The 17866-nt window shown below is 39.2% G+C and overlaps 1 protein-coding gene across 1 annotated transcript; it reads left to right on the top strand.

Annotated features, from left to right (window-relative positions):
* The first annotated feature begins 16177 nt into the window (after nucleotides 1-16177).
* LOC129956820 (uncharacterized) lies at nucleotides 16178-17446 on the top strand. The gene has a single exon (XM_056068770.1). The coding sequence runs from the start codon at nucleotides 16178-16180 to the stop codon at nucleotides 17444-17446; it is 1269 nt and encodes a 422-aa protein (XP_055924745.1).
* Nucleotides 17447-17866: the final 420 nt, after the last annotated feature.

Here is a 17866-nt window from a genome sequence, read left to right as displayed (position 1 = left end):
GTCCGGAACAGTTTGGCTTCAGACCAAGCCTATGTACTGCACATCAACTCATCAGAGCCACTGAATTCATCACTGCAGGATTCCAAAACAAACAAAAAACAGGAGCTGTCTTCCTAGATATACAAAAAGCTTTCGATCGGGTATGGATCAATGGTTTAATTCACAAGCTAATTAAAAATGCTACCCCCCAGATATTTAATTAAAATCATTGTTTCTTATCTTAACGATCGAAGCTTTAGAGTAAGGGTGAAAAATGACTTCTCAGACACTAAACACATTCAAGCAGGAGTTCCACAAGGCTCTAAACTAGGTCCAATACTGTTCTCCTGCTACATCAACGATATTCCAAAACAATTTAACACCATGTTGTGTTTATATGCAGACGACACCGCAATTCTGGCCAAAAACCATAACGCAAGATATATAAAAATAGCACTGGATAGGCATCTAAACAGCATTACTGAGTGGATGACTCAATGGAAAATTGAGATTAATGCAGATAAGACCATTGCTGTTATGTTTCACAAAGCTCCCAGAGATATAAATTTCGAAAGGATTAAAATCAAAGGAAAATACATCCCGTGGTCTCAGGAAGCAAAGTACCTAGGTGTCATAATGGACAGAAAATTAAACTGGAGGGCACACTTTCATTATTTAAGGGATAAATTCCGAGCTCAATAGCGCAGATTTTCCCCCCTAATTTCTCGGAATTCTAAGATGCACAGGGACACTAAAATGCTTATTTACACAGCCTATTTGCGTCCAATATTGACTTACGCATGCCAAGTTTGGGGACATGCAGCCAAAACAAACCTAAAAATAGTTGAAAGACTGCAGAATAGAATTATCAGACAGATATGTGGCGCTACCTGGGCTATGCCCAGTTCGGAAATTTACAAAGCCCTCACGTACCCCACTTTCAAGCAAACCATACGGAAAATAGCAACTAATTTCTTCAAAAAACTTGATGATCACGAAAATGAGGCAATCCAGGCTATAGAAAAATACACCCCCCAACCACCTATTAATAGACCTAGAAATATACTGCTGATCTAAAATCTCTTCATATCTAATTTCCCTTCTGACAAGTAATACCAAACTGTTTTCCAACCTAAGTAAGCGCATGCTGATTGGCTCTGAACAAATAATAGTATATCTCACAGTGTAAACAAATCTCTCTCCCGGCTACACACTCCGATCCGTACTGCAACCCAACTCACCCTCCCCACTGCTGCTGACTTCCTATTGGACGGCGTTCCACCCTCCTCTCCCTCTCCATCAGGGGACTACTCTGCTTCGCAGAGTAGCGCCAGTTCCACTGCTACCATCACACACTAAGGAACAGTGAAAGACCACTGCAATCATGTGAAGCCAAGTCAACCTTCATCAAATACCAGCCATCTACAGGAGATAGCTTCTGTTGGAAGCGGGCTCTCCTTCAACTTCTACCACTCGTCGAAAGGCAACGGCATCCACCTTGTTCCACCTTCCTCTCCCTCTCCATCAGGGGACTACTCTGCTTCGCAGAGTAGCGCCAGTTCCAGCCCAGTCACCTCACGCAAATGACACAGAAAGTCCATGGCATTCAGTAACGCCAAGCTAATTTCCACCAACTTCCTGCCATCTACAGGAGATAGCTTCTACGGAAGCGGGCTCTCCTTGAACTACTCCATCGTTCGGAAAGGCAACGGCATTCGGGGATTCGACCAGCTAGGGAGCAGACGTGTTTTTCGTCTCTCCTGTTTTTGTTCGATTCGGAGTTGAATTGTGAGATGAACCGGAGCAGTTCTTCGGAACTTGCCGGGGTAGCTGAATTAGGCACAGCTAAGCGATTATGTACGGATGACAATGTCGTTGAAATGGAGACTGTTGGTTTTTTGGACAACAGCCTTTTAAAGCCATGCAAAAACTGCCACCAAAGTGGCGTAATTAGTAAGGAAGTAGAAAGAGGAGAATTCACTATAAATTACACGGCAGGGTTGATTCATTCATATGAATCCGACGAATTTACTGCTCACAGTAATAGTGAGAAGGTCAAACAATTACACATGGATCTGGATATTGCCAGGCAAAGACAGGACCAATTATTGGGTGAGTTAAATACTCTTAACTGTCTCTCTCCCCATGACTGTTTGCTAAATAGAAACAATCTTGTTAATGGAAAACTGCGCGAGGAATATAATGACAAAAATAAAAATAGAGACGAATTCAAAAGCCCCCAAAAAAGAAAGACGGCCAGGCAACAAATACCTAGCCCCTACAAAAATGCTAGTATTATTCCTACGAGCAATAAATTTGAGGCTTTAAACTCAATAAATGTAGATAGTCAAGAAGAAAACAACAAAAAACAAGAGAGCATTCCCCCTATCATGCTAGCGCAGAAAAAAGATTTCAACAAAATGCTAGAACAAATACATTTAAGATTTGGCCAAACCAGAAATGTTCTAGGGAATAAATTTATAAAAATCTACGTAGATGAAATAAACAAATACCAAAAGATTGTCGAATACTGCAGAGAAATGGGTTGGGAATACTATGTTATCCAACCCAAAACTGAAAGACCAGTCCGGGTGGTCATTAAGGGACTCCCACATGACTATTTAACAGAAGTACTCTCAGAACAACTCACTAAACAAGGATTCTCTGTAGGGAAAGTCATCAGACTGACCCAACTAAAAACCCACTTCCATTCCTGATGGCAGAGATTAACCGTAACAGTATGGTAGATCAAATTTATAACGTTAATAGAATTGACTTCCTGGCAGTCACAGTCGAGCAATACAGAGGAAGAAGTCAAATAATACAGTGTTTTAAATGTAACAACTTTGGCCATAAGGCTGAAAACTGCGGCATGAAGCCAAGATGCATAAAATGCAGCTCTGAACACGAGACTAAAGACTGCCCGATTAAAGAAAATCCCCCTAAGAAAACCTGCATAAATTGCAAACAAGAAGGTCACACTGCGGCGTACAGAGGATGCCCTGCAGTCCCTAAATTGAGAAACAATAATTTCACAAACAGAATGAACCCAGTAAAACCTACCTACACTAGATCCAATATATCCTACGCACAAGCTTTAAATGGCAACACTGCCCAGCAGATGGCGCCACCCAAGCAGCTAGAAGTAAACAACGCGAATGTAAACATTGACTGCGGGGGTGCAAACATCGCAGATCTCCTCTCTGCAATCAATGAAATCAAACAATTATTCCAAGAAATACCTAACCTGTTACAAGCTGTCAATGAAATGAAAAAGGCAAAAGACCCTATGACCAAATTACTAATATTAATTGAATCAATCAGCCAAGGTAAACCCAGCGGCTAGATTCATTTACAGCTAAAACTTTTTCCTTAGTTTACTGGAACGCAAATGGGATTAAACTCAGAATCAATGAGTTTAGACACTTTATCAATAAGTATAACCCTGATGCTATTTTAATACAAGAAACTCACCTGAGACCAAATAACAAAATTTATCTTGCTAACTATAATATTTACTATAGCTATAGAGAAAACCAAGACATTGCACAAGCAAGTGGAGGTACGGCGATCGCTATTAGATCTACGATTCCCCACTACCACCTTATCCCACCGACTCTATACTATTCTGAAGCCACAGTTGTTGTAGTAACTCCAAAAAACTCTGACCCCTTCACTCTAACGTCGATTTATATTCCCCCATCGTCGGATGAATTATTGTTCACCTTCGACCTAGAAAATTTACTGCAGTGCAGCTCTAACCAAATCATCTGTGGAGACTACAATGCACATCACACTACCTGGAATTGTGCATATAATACGAGGAGAGGGAACACTTTAAAACACTTCGCCGATCGGATAGGAATAGAAATCATTTACCCACCAGAGCACACTAGAATTGGTGACAATTCAGCATCCACGATAGATTTAACAATAGTCAAAGATTTTCTCTATCCTTACAAAATAGAACCACTAAATGAATTGAGCTCTGACCACAACCCAATAAAACTAGATTTCTTCTTTAAATATCAACTCCCAGATAATGGTAAAATTAAAACCAATTGGAAAAATTTCAAAAATGATCTTGCAAAAACTAATTTTAATTTCTATAACATTAATTGCCCTGACAAAATTGATAAATTAGTAGTTGAAATTGAAAACATAATAAATTTAACTATAAATAAAAACTCTGCCCCTATAAAATGTAAAAAGAATTTTATCCCCTATGAACTTAAAAACTTGATAACTGAAAGGAATAAATTAAGAAAAACGTACCAAACCACAAGAGACCCTAATATTAAAAATTTATTAAATAAACTAAATAAAAACATACGCAAATTGGATGCTGAATTTGAACAAAATAGATTTTTGAACAAACTGATTAATATTCATGCAGAGAATGCAAATGTATGGGACTGTGCAAGACCCTTCAAGAAAAAGAAAATTGAGATTCCCACACTAAAAGGACCGGCCAGTATTGCACAAAATGATAAAGATAAAGCAAACTGCCTGGCTGACAACCTGGAGACACAATTTACAATCAACAACATCAAAAATAAGGAAATTGAGAACACTGTACAGAACACAGACGAATTTCACACCACACCAACACCTAGCTGTACAAAAGATCAACTACCACTATTAAACGAAATTATTGAACAAATACGTAAACTTAAAAATGGAAAAGCACCGAGAATAGATAAGTTTGAGTTTGAGTTTGTTTGAGGTTTTATGGCGCAAGAGCCACGATTTTGACCATGCTGCGCCAAACAATGGGTAAAATTATATCATTTAAAACAGTAGTCGAAGAGAATATGAGAAGCTAAAAAGTAAACAAGATTTAAATCAATGGATAAAACTTTATGGACTTTAAGAAAGCAAAAATTTGGACATGAGGTGTCTTATCAAGCAGGAGAGATAATGAAGGGCAAGACTTTTGAAAAAACTGTAAACGCTGAGCATTGAAATTTGGGCATTCTGACAAAATATGTTGAACAGACATTTGACAATGGCATCGCGAACATAGTGGTGGTTGTTCACCTAACAACAAATGAATATGGGTGAATCGAGTGTGTCCAATTCGTAAACGTGTTAAGACAGTATCCGCTTTTCTGTTCGCTAATGAGGGCCAGGGTTGCACATGGGGTTTGATAATATGAAGTTTGTTGTTTGTTTCCAAATCCCACTGTCTTTGCCAATTAGAATATAGAAGCTTTTTAATATGTTTCTTTATGTCGTTCACAGGAATATTAGTAGCTATTGAAGTAGTAGCCAATTTGGCAGCCTTATCTGCCTCTTCGTTGCCCAAAATTCCAACATGGGATGGTACCCAACAGAATAAAATATTGTAACTACGAGAAGTTAGTTTATCAAAAGTATCTAAGATTTTTAAAACCAAAGGATGAGGATTACATGATTTTAGAGAATTTAAAACACTCAGAGAATCCGTATAGATGATAAAGTTTTTGTCCCGGCTATTAGAAATTTCTTCTAAAGCATATAAAAGAGCACTTATTTCTGCAGTAAAAACTGAACAGGAGGGGTGAAGTTTAAACGAAGAAACTGTGTGAGGGAAAACAACCGCAAAAGAGACATGAGCAGCTGATTTTGACCCGTCTGTAAAAACTGGAATAAAATTTTGATATTGTTGTCTGTGTTCTAAGAAAATTTTTTGAAAGATGATATTTGCTGTATCAGACTTGATAAAAGTTTCAAAAGGATTTAAATATTGTACTTCAGGGATTTTCCAAGGTGGAAAAGTATTTTCTGGTTGAGGAGCTGCATGTAGATACAGTACATTAAGGTCTAAAAGAATATTATGAACTCTCGTAAAAAAGACAGGGATGAATGATTTTCGGGCATCTTGCAAGCGAACTAAAAAGGGGCGAAGTTTAAAATCATAAAATGGATGATTAATGTTCGACTGAATTTTAAAATAATAACTAAGAGATGAAAATTGTCTTCTTAATTCAAGGGCTGGTTCACAGGTTTCAATATACAAGCTTTTAACAGGGGATGTCCTGAAAGCACCTGAACAAAGACGGAGAGCTGTGTGGTGAATAGGATCCAGTTTTTGCAAAATGCTTTTCCTAGCAGAACCGTATATTGAGGATCCATAATCCAGCTTGGAAAGTACAACGGCCTTGTATATTTTCATCATAGAATTTCTGTCGGCTCCCCATGCTGTAGTTGATAAGACTTTTAAAATGTTTAAAGAGTTTTCACACTTTTTACGTAAAAGTTTTATATGCGACTGAAAGGTGAGTTTTTTATCAAATATAATGCCCAGAAAGCGAATTTCATTTAAAAATGGTACTGGCTGATCATACAGTTTCAGATCAGGATCAAAATGAAGGTTACGTTTCCGACAGAAGTGCACACCAGCCGTTTTCAATGTTGAGATGGTAAAACCATTAGTGTTCGTCCATTGGGTAATATTATTGATTGCGATCTGCAATTGTCTTTGTATAAAATTCATATGCATCCCTGTACAAGAGATATACAGGTCGTCAACATATAAAAAGCCCTTCACAGAAATTGGAAGTAGTTTTAAAATGTTATTTATTTTTAAAATAAAAAGAGTGACGCTTAAAACGCTGCCTTGGGGAACACCTTCCTCTTGTATAAAAGAATCTGAAAGTTCAGATTCAACCTTAACACGGAATTCTCTAAGATTTAAAAAATTTCGAATAAAAATAGGAAGATTTCCTCTTAGTCCCAGATCATATAAATCTTTTAAAATTCCATATCTCCAAGTTCGGTCGTATGCCTTTTCGATGTCGAAAAAAATGGCAACTAAGTGCTTTCTTTGTAAAAATGCTAGGCGAATGTCGGATTCGAGAGCAAGAAGATTATCAAGAGTGCTTCGCCCTCTTCGAAATCCACTCTGCGACAGGTGAAGTAAGTTATTTGTCTCCAGATAAAAAATTAGCCTTCGATTTATCATTTTTTCTAGCAATTTACAAAGACAACAGGTCAAAGCTATGGGTCGATAATTTGATGGATTTGTTGGATCTTTGTCTGGTTTTAGTAAAGGAATTATTATAGCTTGTTGCCAGAAAGTAGGAAAATATTGTTCTTGCCAGATACGGTTATATAGATATAATAAGTTTTTTTTCGACTCTATTGTTAAGTTTTTTATCATAGCGTAACTAATGTTGTCAGGACCGGGAGAAGAATCATGGACAATGGCAAGACAGGATTGGAGTTCTAAAAACGTAAAATCGCTGTTGTAGGGCCGATTAGTTTGAGAATTAAAATTTAGTTTTTGCTTTTCTGCTTCCTCTTTGTATTTCAAAAACGCAGGAGGATAATTTTTACTGCTGGACGTATGAGCTAATGTTGAAGCTATGGAATTTGCAATATCTTTTGTGGATGATATGGTGTTTCCTTTATCAATTAAGATTGAAACATTCTTAGAATGAGAAGCACCTGAAGCTTTTTTAACTTTATTCCACAAATGATGGCTAGATATTGTTGAAGTGATACCAGAAACAAATTTTTGCCAAGAAATTCTTCTACTACGTCTTTGGATTTTTCTGGATTCTGCTCTAGATTTTTTAATTTGATAAAATTTTCAGTAGAGGGATAACGGCGAAAAATATTCCATGCCTTTTTTTGTTTTTTATACGCTTGTTGGCAATTAGCATCCCACCATGGCTTGTTTTGCTTCCTACGAAGTCCAGATTTCTTTGGAATAGTGTTATCTGCTGCCTCAATTATAATACTGACAATATGTTTCAGAGCTTCGTCAATAGTGGAAGATTTAACTATTTCTGAATTGATATTAGCCAGAGAGGTGAATTTTTGCCAGTTCGCTGCATTTAAAACATATTTGGATGGTCGGAAAGAACTAGCTGCATTGTGCCTACTGTCGGTCAAAATTAAAGGAAAATGGTCGCTATTATAAAGATCGTTGTCCACAGTTAAACTGAAAAAAGGCAATAAAGACGGAGAGCAAATAGCGAGATCAACAGAATGAAAAGTTCGTGTTGGTAAATGAAAATGCGTTTTTTCGTCAGAATTTAAAATGCATAAATTATGATCTGCAAGAAATTGTTCAATTTGCTTACCACGTGAATTTGATTCAGAGCTTCCCCAAAAAGGACTATGACCATTAAGATCTCCCAAAATAATGAATGGAGAAGGCAATTGGCAAACCAAGTTATTTAGGTCCGTTTGACTGATTTGTTGTTTAGGTGGTAAATAGAGGCTACATACGGTTATTACATTTTTCATCTGAATTCTTACAGCTACAGCTTGCAAATTAGTGTTCAGATTTACTTGCATTGATGGAATATCCGTAGCGACAAGAATTGCTACGCCCCCAGAAAATCGGTTTTGAATATTGTGCTTGCTGAAATTTTTGTAATGCCGTATATTCTGCTTGTCGGTTTTAAGGTAGGTTTCCTGGAGTGCAATGCAGGCAGGATGGTATTTGTTTATAATGTCTCTCAATTCTGAAGATTTATTCATATATCCTCGGCAGTTCCAAGAGACGAATGTAGACATAAAGATTAAAAAAAAAAGAGCAAGGGAAAAAGGAGATTGCCTTCAGTAAATAGAAAAGATAAAGGTGAGAGAACATCAACCTTTAGGCTTTTTAAAAAATTTTGATTTAAAATAGTCCGATGAAATATTAGTGGGATCAGAATCCACTCTGTCCTCATCCATATCACTTATGCTATCGTCAGATGGATGAATTTTAAAATGTTCTTCTTTTTCTTCAGTTTTATTTGTTTCTTTTGTTCTGGGTGTCTTTTTGTCTTTGAGCATTTTTTCCTTCATTAAAACTTTTTTTCGTTTTGGCTTTTTTAGAGAAGAGGAAGAAGTTTCTTCCCAAGATTTTTTTTATTTCCAGAAGTGCAAGGTAGTCAGTTTTTTTTATAGTGATGGTGTCAGGATCTGCTGTGCGGATTGCAGGGGAATTTGTTTCTATATTTTTTAATGGTTCGTTTTGTGAATTGCGTGGTTCTGAAGTTGAAACAGCTGAATTTAATGCTGATGAATATGAGAAATTTGGTTTTGGTGTTCTTTCGCTTACTATTTTGCGTGCTTCTGAAAAGGAAATACCTTTTGTTATTTTTATGGTTTGAATTTCTTTTTCTTGTTTGTAGCGTGGGCAAGAACGGAAGTAAGATGGGTGATCGCCTTGACAGTTATAACATTTTGGTGTGGTGGATGTACAGTTTTTACTATTGTGGTCCGGGTGTGTTTGTGGTGTTTTGTGGTGTTTTATGGCGCAAAAGCCATATCTGGCCATACTGCGCCAAGCAAAAAGTTAAGTTAAAAAAACACAGTTAAAATAAGAAAGATCGAAGATGGAGACAATTTCATATAGCATGACGAAAAGACAATGAAACCATGCATAAAAACTTGAGCAGGAAATAAAATACAGAGAGCATATGATAATATTTTAAAAAGGAATAATTATAAACAGTGCATAAAACATTAAAATACAAGTTGAATGATAGCTTAAATGTTGAATACAAAGATAAAATGTGCTAAATCCGATGTAAAAACCTAATAAAACTCAAAAAGTTAAAAATATTAGGGTGATGTTTTTCACCTACTAAGTCGTGAAGAGTCAATGATGTTGAATTAAAAAAGCGAATACGATAGGAGTTAAAATTTGGACACTCAATTAAAATGTGCTTCACACTAAGGTCGACATGACATCGAGAACAAACCGGTGGTCTCTCTCCGAGAAGAAGATGTCGATGCGTAAACCGAGTATGCCCTATGCGAAGGCGTGTTAATTTAACATCAGGGCCACGCATAGGCAGAGCTGGCCACATACAAATAGAAGGCTTAATGACGTGCAGTTTATTATGGATTTGTTTATTCCATGTCTCTTGCCACAAAAGGAAAATATGTTTTGCAATTGATTTTTGAATATCGCAGTAAGGTAATTCATAATGAAAAAAGGTAGATGAAGTTTTAGCAGCGTGATCGGCCTGCTCATTTCCAACGATTCCAACGTGACTAGGGACCCAACAAAATAAAATGTTAAAGCCCCTATGATGGAGAGTCTGCAAGAGTCCCAAGATCTTAATAGCGAACGGATGAAAGTTAAAATGATGAAGTACTTCTAAAGAACTCATACTGTCCGTATAAATACAAAATTGTCGTTGAGAGGCAAGAGAAATCTTTTGTATAGCACATAAAATCGCCAGCAACTCCGCAGATAAAACTGAAAATGATGTATGAATACGGAAACTGTGTATTTCGTCTCCAAAGACGACACTACATCCAACATGTCCGTCCGACTTTGAGCCGTCAGTAAATATTGGAAAATAGGAGGCATACTGTGAACGATGAGAATTAAAAAGTTGTTGGAAAATAATTGGGGCAGTTGTAGCTTTATTAAATTCAGGGAAACAATTCAAAAAGGAAAACTGAGGAATTTCCCAAGGTGAAAATATTTGAAAATCTATTGGCTCGACATCAGAAAACTGCAGCCCTGAATCATGAAGTACGCTTTTGATTCTCTCACAAAAGGGAAGAATGTGAGATGGGCGAGCATTGTAAACTCTTTTAAGGGAAACAGGAATGGTCATACGAGTTACAGGATGATTTTGGAGAGACTGAGCTCGAAAGTAGTACTGCAGTGCAAGTTTCTTTCGGCGTAAAGACAAGGGCATTTGATGACATATGACGTAAAGGCTTTCGACTGGCGATGTGCGGAAAGCCCCTGAACATATTCGGAGGGCGGAATGATGCACAGTATCTAGTCGACGTAGTGCAGTAAGACTGGCAGAGCCATATACTAAACACCCGTAGTCTATCCGAGATAAAATTATAGCTTGATATAGACGGGTTAAAGACGTACGATCAGCACCCCAAGACGTACGAGAAAGTACCTTGAGGATATTCAGGGATTTCTCGCACTTTTTCCGAAGGTATGCGATATGCGAAAGGAAAGTGAGCTTCCGATCGAAAAGTATTCCCAGAAATCGTATTTCATTAACGACAGGTATTAAGTCATTGCGTATACGAACTGAGGGGTCAGGGTGAATGCCTCGTTTTCTGCAGAAATGCACACATTTACTCTTTTCGGCAGAAAGAGTGTGCCCATTTTCATCACACCAAGCTACCAGTTTCTTAACTGCATTTTGCAGCTGCCGTTCAATTAGGTGCATATTACAGCCCTGGCAAGAAATCTGAAGATCGTCCACGTATAAATTTCCTTGGACAGTCGGTGGTAATTGATTTAGAATGTCGCTAAAATGCATGATAAAAAGTGTGACACTGAGAACGCTTCCTTGTGGAACGCCCTCAGCTTGGATAAAAGGATCAGAATAAAATTTCCCCATTCGTACCCGAAAAGTACGAGATGATAAAAAAATTTTTATGAAAATTGGAAGGTTTCCTTTAAAACCCAAGTTAAAAAGTTTTCCAAGAATTCCAAAACGCCACGTACGATCATACGCCTTCTCTACATCAAAAAAAATGGAGACAAGATGGTTTCGTCTCACAAAAGCGTTGCGAATATGGCTCTCAAGTTGGACTATATTATCAATAGTGGATCGGCCTTTGCGGAATCCACTTTGCATTAATGGAATGTACGCTCGCTTCTCTAATTCGAAGACTAGTCGGGCATTGACCATACGTTCAAGCGTCTTACAAAGGACACTAGTCAGCGCAATTGGTCTATAATGCAGAGGGTTAGCAGAATCTTTGCCCGGTTTCAGAATGGGAATCACGAAAGCTTCTTGCCACTGGTATGGGAAATTTTGCTCACTCCAGATTCTGTTAAACAGATATAGGAGATTGGAGAGCGATATCTCATCTAAGTGGCGAAGCATATTATAAGTGACTCCATCTGGTCCAGGGCTGGTATCATGAGCTTGGGATAGTGCTTTTCTCAATTCAAACATTTTGAACTCGCAATTATATGGATGTGTGTATGCAGCTTCAAAATTCAAAGATAGTTGTTCCGCGAGATTTTTCCTCACTATAAATTCAGGACTATACGATTCGACTGCGGAAATCCGTGCAAATGTCTGTCCAAGAATATTGACAATATCTAATGGAGAGGAGTATGTATTATTCCTGGTTTTTAGTATAGGAAAAGAAAACTCCTGATAAATTCCATTAGCTGCCTTCACTTTTCTCCACAATTGCTGACTTGAGGTTCGAGATGTGATTGAAGAAATATATTTTACCCATGATTCCCTCTGGCTACAGCGACGAATGCGGCGTGCAAGGGCTTTAGCTCTTTTAAAAGCGATCAGGTTCTCTGTGGTTGGGTACCTTCTAAATTTGTTCCAGAGTCTCTTTTGGTTCTTGTAACTATCGCGACAGGCATCGTTCCACCACGGTCTACGGAATTTTCTCGGACGTGGTGAACTTTTAGGAATGGCATAATTAGCGGCATTTATCAAACATTCAGTGACGTTTTGAACTGCTTCCATGATGTCTGGTACATTGACCATACTCTCAGTAATTTTTGCCAATTGAGAAAACTTATGCCAGTCTGCCCGCTGGAATACGAAACGCGGAGGACAATGAGTCGCTTCGCCTCTATCAGCCTGGGAGACAATGATCGGGAAATGATCGCTATTATATAAATTATCACTAACAGTAAAGGTCAATAATGGCAGAAGTTCAGGTGAGCATATTGCCAGATCAAGACTATGGAAGCTACGTGTGGGTTCATGGAAGTATGTTTTATCATCGTTATTAAGCAGACAGAGACAGTTATTAGAAATAAACTGCTCAATCTGCCGCCCACGAGAGTTTGTACTATCCGAACCCCACAACGTGCTATGTGCGTTTAAGTTACCAAGTAAAATAAAAGGTGAAGGAAGCTGGTCCACTAGGTTGTCAAGATCCTGCTGTTGAATGGCATTATGGGGTGGCAAATAGATACTACAGACTGTAACCAGTGTTCGGATGTGAACTTGCACAGCCACAGCCTGTAGAGGTGTATGCAAAGTAAGAGGTGTACTTGGATAAAGATTTGATGTCAAGATGCAGACACCTCCAGAACTGCGCACTCCAGTGTCTGTATCTTTACGAACACAATTGTAACCGCGTAACTTTAACGTAATATTAGGTGTCATAAATGTTTCCTGAAAACAAAAACAAACAGGATGAAAGTGGTTGATCATAGTCTTTACATCAAGAAGTTTGGACCGCAAGCCGCGACAATTCCAAGAAAGGAAGGTACCCATTAAGAGAGATGCTTAAGAAAAGAATTATTAAGAGCAACAACAGGAGTTGCAGAAACGTCGCAACTCATTTCAAATTCATTTTCATCCTCCGAAGGATGCAATTTAAGGTCGGGAGTATTTGATATGCCACCGAATACGGATGTTAAATCCTTGTGGGCTTTACCCCGAGCCGCAAGTCCTAAAGCGACAGAATTTTTCGAAGATTTTTTCAGTTTCGCAGAGAGTTCTTTCTGCGTTTGACCACGCTTTGCTAATTTTAACTTCAATGACTTTTGTAACTTATTTTTTGAATTAGGTTTAACTGGCATGCCAGTGTCAGATGTGCTGTTAACAGATTGTTCTGTATCAGAATCGGATATATTTTTAGTTATTTTTGAGCGGTTGGCAGTTTTTGTACAATTCGGACACAAACAATTGGCACAAAAGGATTTTTGCAGAGCGGATGCATAGCTCAGACCAGGAGTAGGCGTTTGTACTACAAGTTTTCGCCTAGCTTCAGGATACGAAATGTTTTCTTTGATTTTAAGAGTTATTATTTTCTTTTCAAGTTGCCAACGTTCGCATAATCTAGAGTATGACGCATGACTGCCGCCACAGTTCACGCACTTTTCGGGTGCAGAACATTGCTGGCTATCGTGGTCTTTAGCAGCACAGCGAGCACAAGTGAGTGTCCCGCGGCAATTTGCTTTAGAGTGTCCATAACGCTGACAATTAAAACATCTTAAGGGATTGGGAATATATGGTCTGACAGGTAATTTTATATACCCTGCATAGACAAATTCTGGTAATTTTGGTGATTGGAAAGTTAGAATATGATGTTTGGTTTCAAGAACATTACCATCTCGTCGGATAGTAATGCGTTGTACATGTGTGACACCTTGAGATTTCATTTCAGATGCAATTAAGTCTACAGGAAGATTGAATATTTCCCCACAAGTGATAACACCCTTAGATGTATTTAAAGAGTGGTGGGGGCTGACACTGACAGAAACTGTTGACAAAGCCTTTAATTTTTGAATTTGGTGAGCTTGCTTACGAGTATTGATCTCTACCAGCAAGTCACCAGAACGCATCTTACGGATAGATGTTACCTCACCGATTGTTGCTGTGATCGCTTTCTGTACCAAAAATGGTGACACGCTTTCAAATGTTTCATTTTTTTCCGAAATACGTTTCAATACAAAATATTTATCAAAATGAAAATCCATATTAGAAGACTGAGGAACTAAACGACGCCCACTGAAGGGACCCTTTTTGGGAGGAGCCATACGATATTGAAAAAGATTCGGGCCCGACGGCACCGCCCACCACGGAGCCCAACAAGGGAAGGCAGCCACCGGCTCTGGCCATTCCCAGCCTCGGCGCTCACCTTGGTGCTAGCCGGAACCTATACGCTCGGAGTTACCCCCGGGGACAGTGACCACCCTTAACGCCAAGCCCAAGGAGTAACCCCTTCGCTTGATCCCTAGCAGACTAGCCACTCAGGTGACTAGCTACCAGCCGATTGATGCACAGGGGACCACAGTACACCACCCGTCTTTCAAATGGGTTGCCACGCACGGCCAACACGTGGGACTTTGGCTGTCCATGAGAAGCAAGTCGCAAACAGAGCGGCGACAGCTTCTCATGGAGAGCTCCCTCGCTTGCCGTCGAGGGAAAGAAAAAATACAGCAAAAAGCAGAAGGCGTAGAGGAGTGCGAACAGAAAGGGAGTAAAGATCCCTGGGTACCTCGGGATTGGGACACCCGTACTCACCTATAGTAGGTGAGCCCCTGAGGGGTATTGTGGTCCGGGAGGGAGCATCGAGCGCAAATTTCTTTATCTCCCCTGCAAGCTGTAATAGAATGACCGAATTTTTGGCATTTAAAGCAGCGGAGTGGTTCTGGAATGTATGGTTTAACTGGGCAATTGATATAAGCTATTTTTACTGATTTAGGTAGAACTGGAGTATTGAATGTTAGAATTAAATGTTTAGTAGGCAGATTTTGATTATTTTTTTTAATTGTAATCCTGCGAACTGCTATTACTTTTTGATCTTTTAGATTTTCTAACAGGTCCTCTTCAAGATCTCTCTGAAATTCTTTTTCAGATACGACACCTCTGGAGTAGTTAAGGAAACGGTGGGCAGAAACAGTGACATCGATGTCCCCTATCTTTTTTAATTTTGTAATATGTTGTGACTGTTGGTTATTTTTTACTTCAATAAGCAGACTTCCGTTATTTAACTTTTTGATATTTTGGACTTCGCCGACAACGCCAAGTACAGATTTATGAATCAAAATCGGTGACACAAATTTTAAAGAAGATTTTTCCGAATTAATAACAAAAAATTTTAAAAATGCATTACTGTGTTGAAGAACATTAGTACCCATACGATATAGATAAGATTTCGGGCCCGACGGCATCGCCCACCACGGAGCCCAACAAGGGATGGCAGTTACCGGCTCTGGAAAATCCCAACCTCGGCACTTGCCATAATGCTAGCCGGAACCTATACGCTCGGAGTCACCCCCGGGGACAGTGACCACCCTTAACGCTAAGCCCAAGGAGTGACCCCTTCGCTTGATCCCCTTGAGCAGCCCAGTCATATGTCTAGGATACCGGCCGATTGATACACCGGGGACCGAAATGTACCACCCGTCTAATGGGTCGCCACGCACGGCCAACACGTGGGGTTTTGGCTGTCCATGAGAAGCAAGAAGCAAACAGAGCGGCGACAGCTTCTCATGGAGAGCTCCCTCGCTTGCCGTCGAGGGAAGGAAAAACACAGCAGATAGCAGAAGGCGTAGGGGAGTGGAAACGTAAAGGGAGTAAAGATCCCTGGGAACCTCGGGATTGGGACACCCGTACTCACCTATAGTAGGTGAGCCCCTGAGGGGCTTATCACCACTGGAGAAGACGTCGAAGCTGGTAAGTTGCATTCGATATCTAACACTATTGTGCATACTAACCCCCATCCCCCCAGTCAGGTACTAACCACTAATAACACAGACAGTGAGGCTAGACCCGGACAGGAAATTATGGAAATAGAAATCCACCAGGACCCGGAAGCTATCAAAATTAATTCTAAAAGAACAACAAAAATTAATGCTCAAAAAAATAGAAATCCAGCAATATTCGATGGCGAGGATCAAATCATAGATATAACTGAAGATAATGATGAGGGATTTCAAACCCAAAAAACTAGGAATAATCATAAAAGAAGACTCTCCGATGAAGCCCGAACAGTAAAAAAGCCCTTAATTGAAAAAAATAACCTACTAGAAACCAAAAATAAATTTAGTCTCTTAGAAGAAGTGCAAGATAAAACAGTAGACCCACACATCCCACCTGTAGTGTTCAAAAGAACCAACAACTATAACACCATAATAAAAAGATTAAATGAAACTCACAACATTAAATGCAAGGCGAAACCCTCAGGGGAGTTCTTCCACCGATACTGTGACACAGCGGAAGACCATAGGAAAGTCACCAAATATTTTGACGAAGAAAAAATCGAATATTATGTAATATCCAGTAGGGCGGAAAAGAAAACTAAAATTGTAATCAAAGGGTTACCGATCGACACCCCCTGCGAAGATATAAAAGAAGAGTTAACTAAAAAGGGTTATAGGGTCGACAGAGTTAATCAACTCAAGCAATTTAAAACGAAGCAACCTCTCCCAATATTCCAAGTTCACCTCTACAAATCTGAGAACCTCCAAAATATCTACAATGAGGATACCATCTGCTACATGATTGTCAGAATTGAAAAGTATATTCGAAAAACAGTGGGGCAATGCTTTAAGTGTCAGTCTTTCGCACACGTGAGCCAAAATTGCAAGATGCAGGATAGATGTGTCATTTGCGCAGAAAATCACGACTCAAGAACCTGCCCACAAAAAAACGCTGAAATCGTCCAAAAAAAATGTGCGAACTGCGGAGGCCCCCATACAGCATCATATAGAGGCTGTCCTAAGTTCCCAAAAATTAATACTAATCAAAATAGAGAAATACAGCAAGGAAAATCTTTCGCATCCCTCTTCAAAAAACCAAACGCTCAACCAACCCCCACATCCTCCAAACCACCCACCGCACCAGCACCTCCAAAACCAGCAGAAGTATCAACTCAGCTAGCTGAAAATAGTCAAGACTTTGCAGATATATTCAAACTATTAAACCACCTAAAATCAATAACAGCTGCAATTCCAAACCTAAAAGAAATACTAGAAAAACTAGACAAGGAAAAAACCCCCCAAAATAAATTATTTATCTTAGCAGAAGCCTTCTCTCCAACCCAAACAATATGAACTCTCCGCCACCTGGACTAACAATATGCTCCTGGAATGCGAACAGCCTAAAAAATAAAATTTGGGAACTTAGGGACTTTGCAGAACGAATAAATCCAGACGTAATTGCTGTGCAAGAGACACATCTTCGCCCCACTGACAGGCTCAAAATTCCTAACTACGTATTTTATTCTACACCAAGCAGAACTGGACGAGGCATTAAAGGCACTGGAATCTTTATCAAAAGCAATTTGGACTACACCCACTATCCCAACCCAACCCTCAGACACATCGAAGCCACAATAGTTAAAATAAAAATCCTGGGAATTAAAGAAGACTCCAATATCATCTCCACATACATCCCTCCTGCCTGCAACCCCAACCTCACGCTGGATATTGAGTCCCTAATTCAAACCAATTATTCAACAGTCATTATTGGAG

This window comes from Argiope bruennichi, chromosome 11, assembly GCF_947563725.1.
Source record: "Argiope bruennichi chromosome 11, qqArgBrue1.1, whole genome shotgun sequence".
Classification (NCBI taxonomy): domain Eukaryota; kingdom Metazoa; phylum Arthropoda; class Arachnida; order Araneae; family Araneidae; genus Argiope; species Argiope bruennichi.
This window is presented reverse-complemented; position numbering and strand designations above follow the sequence as displayed.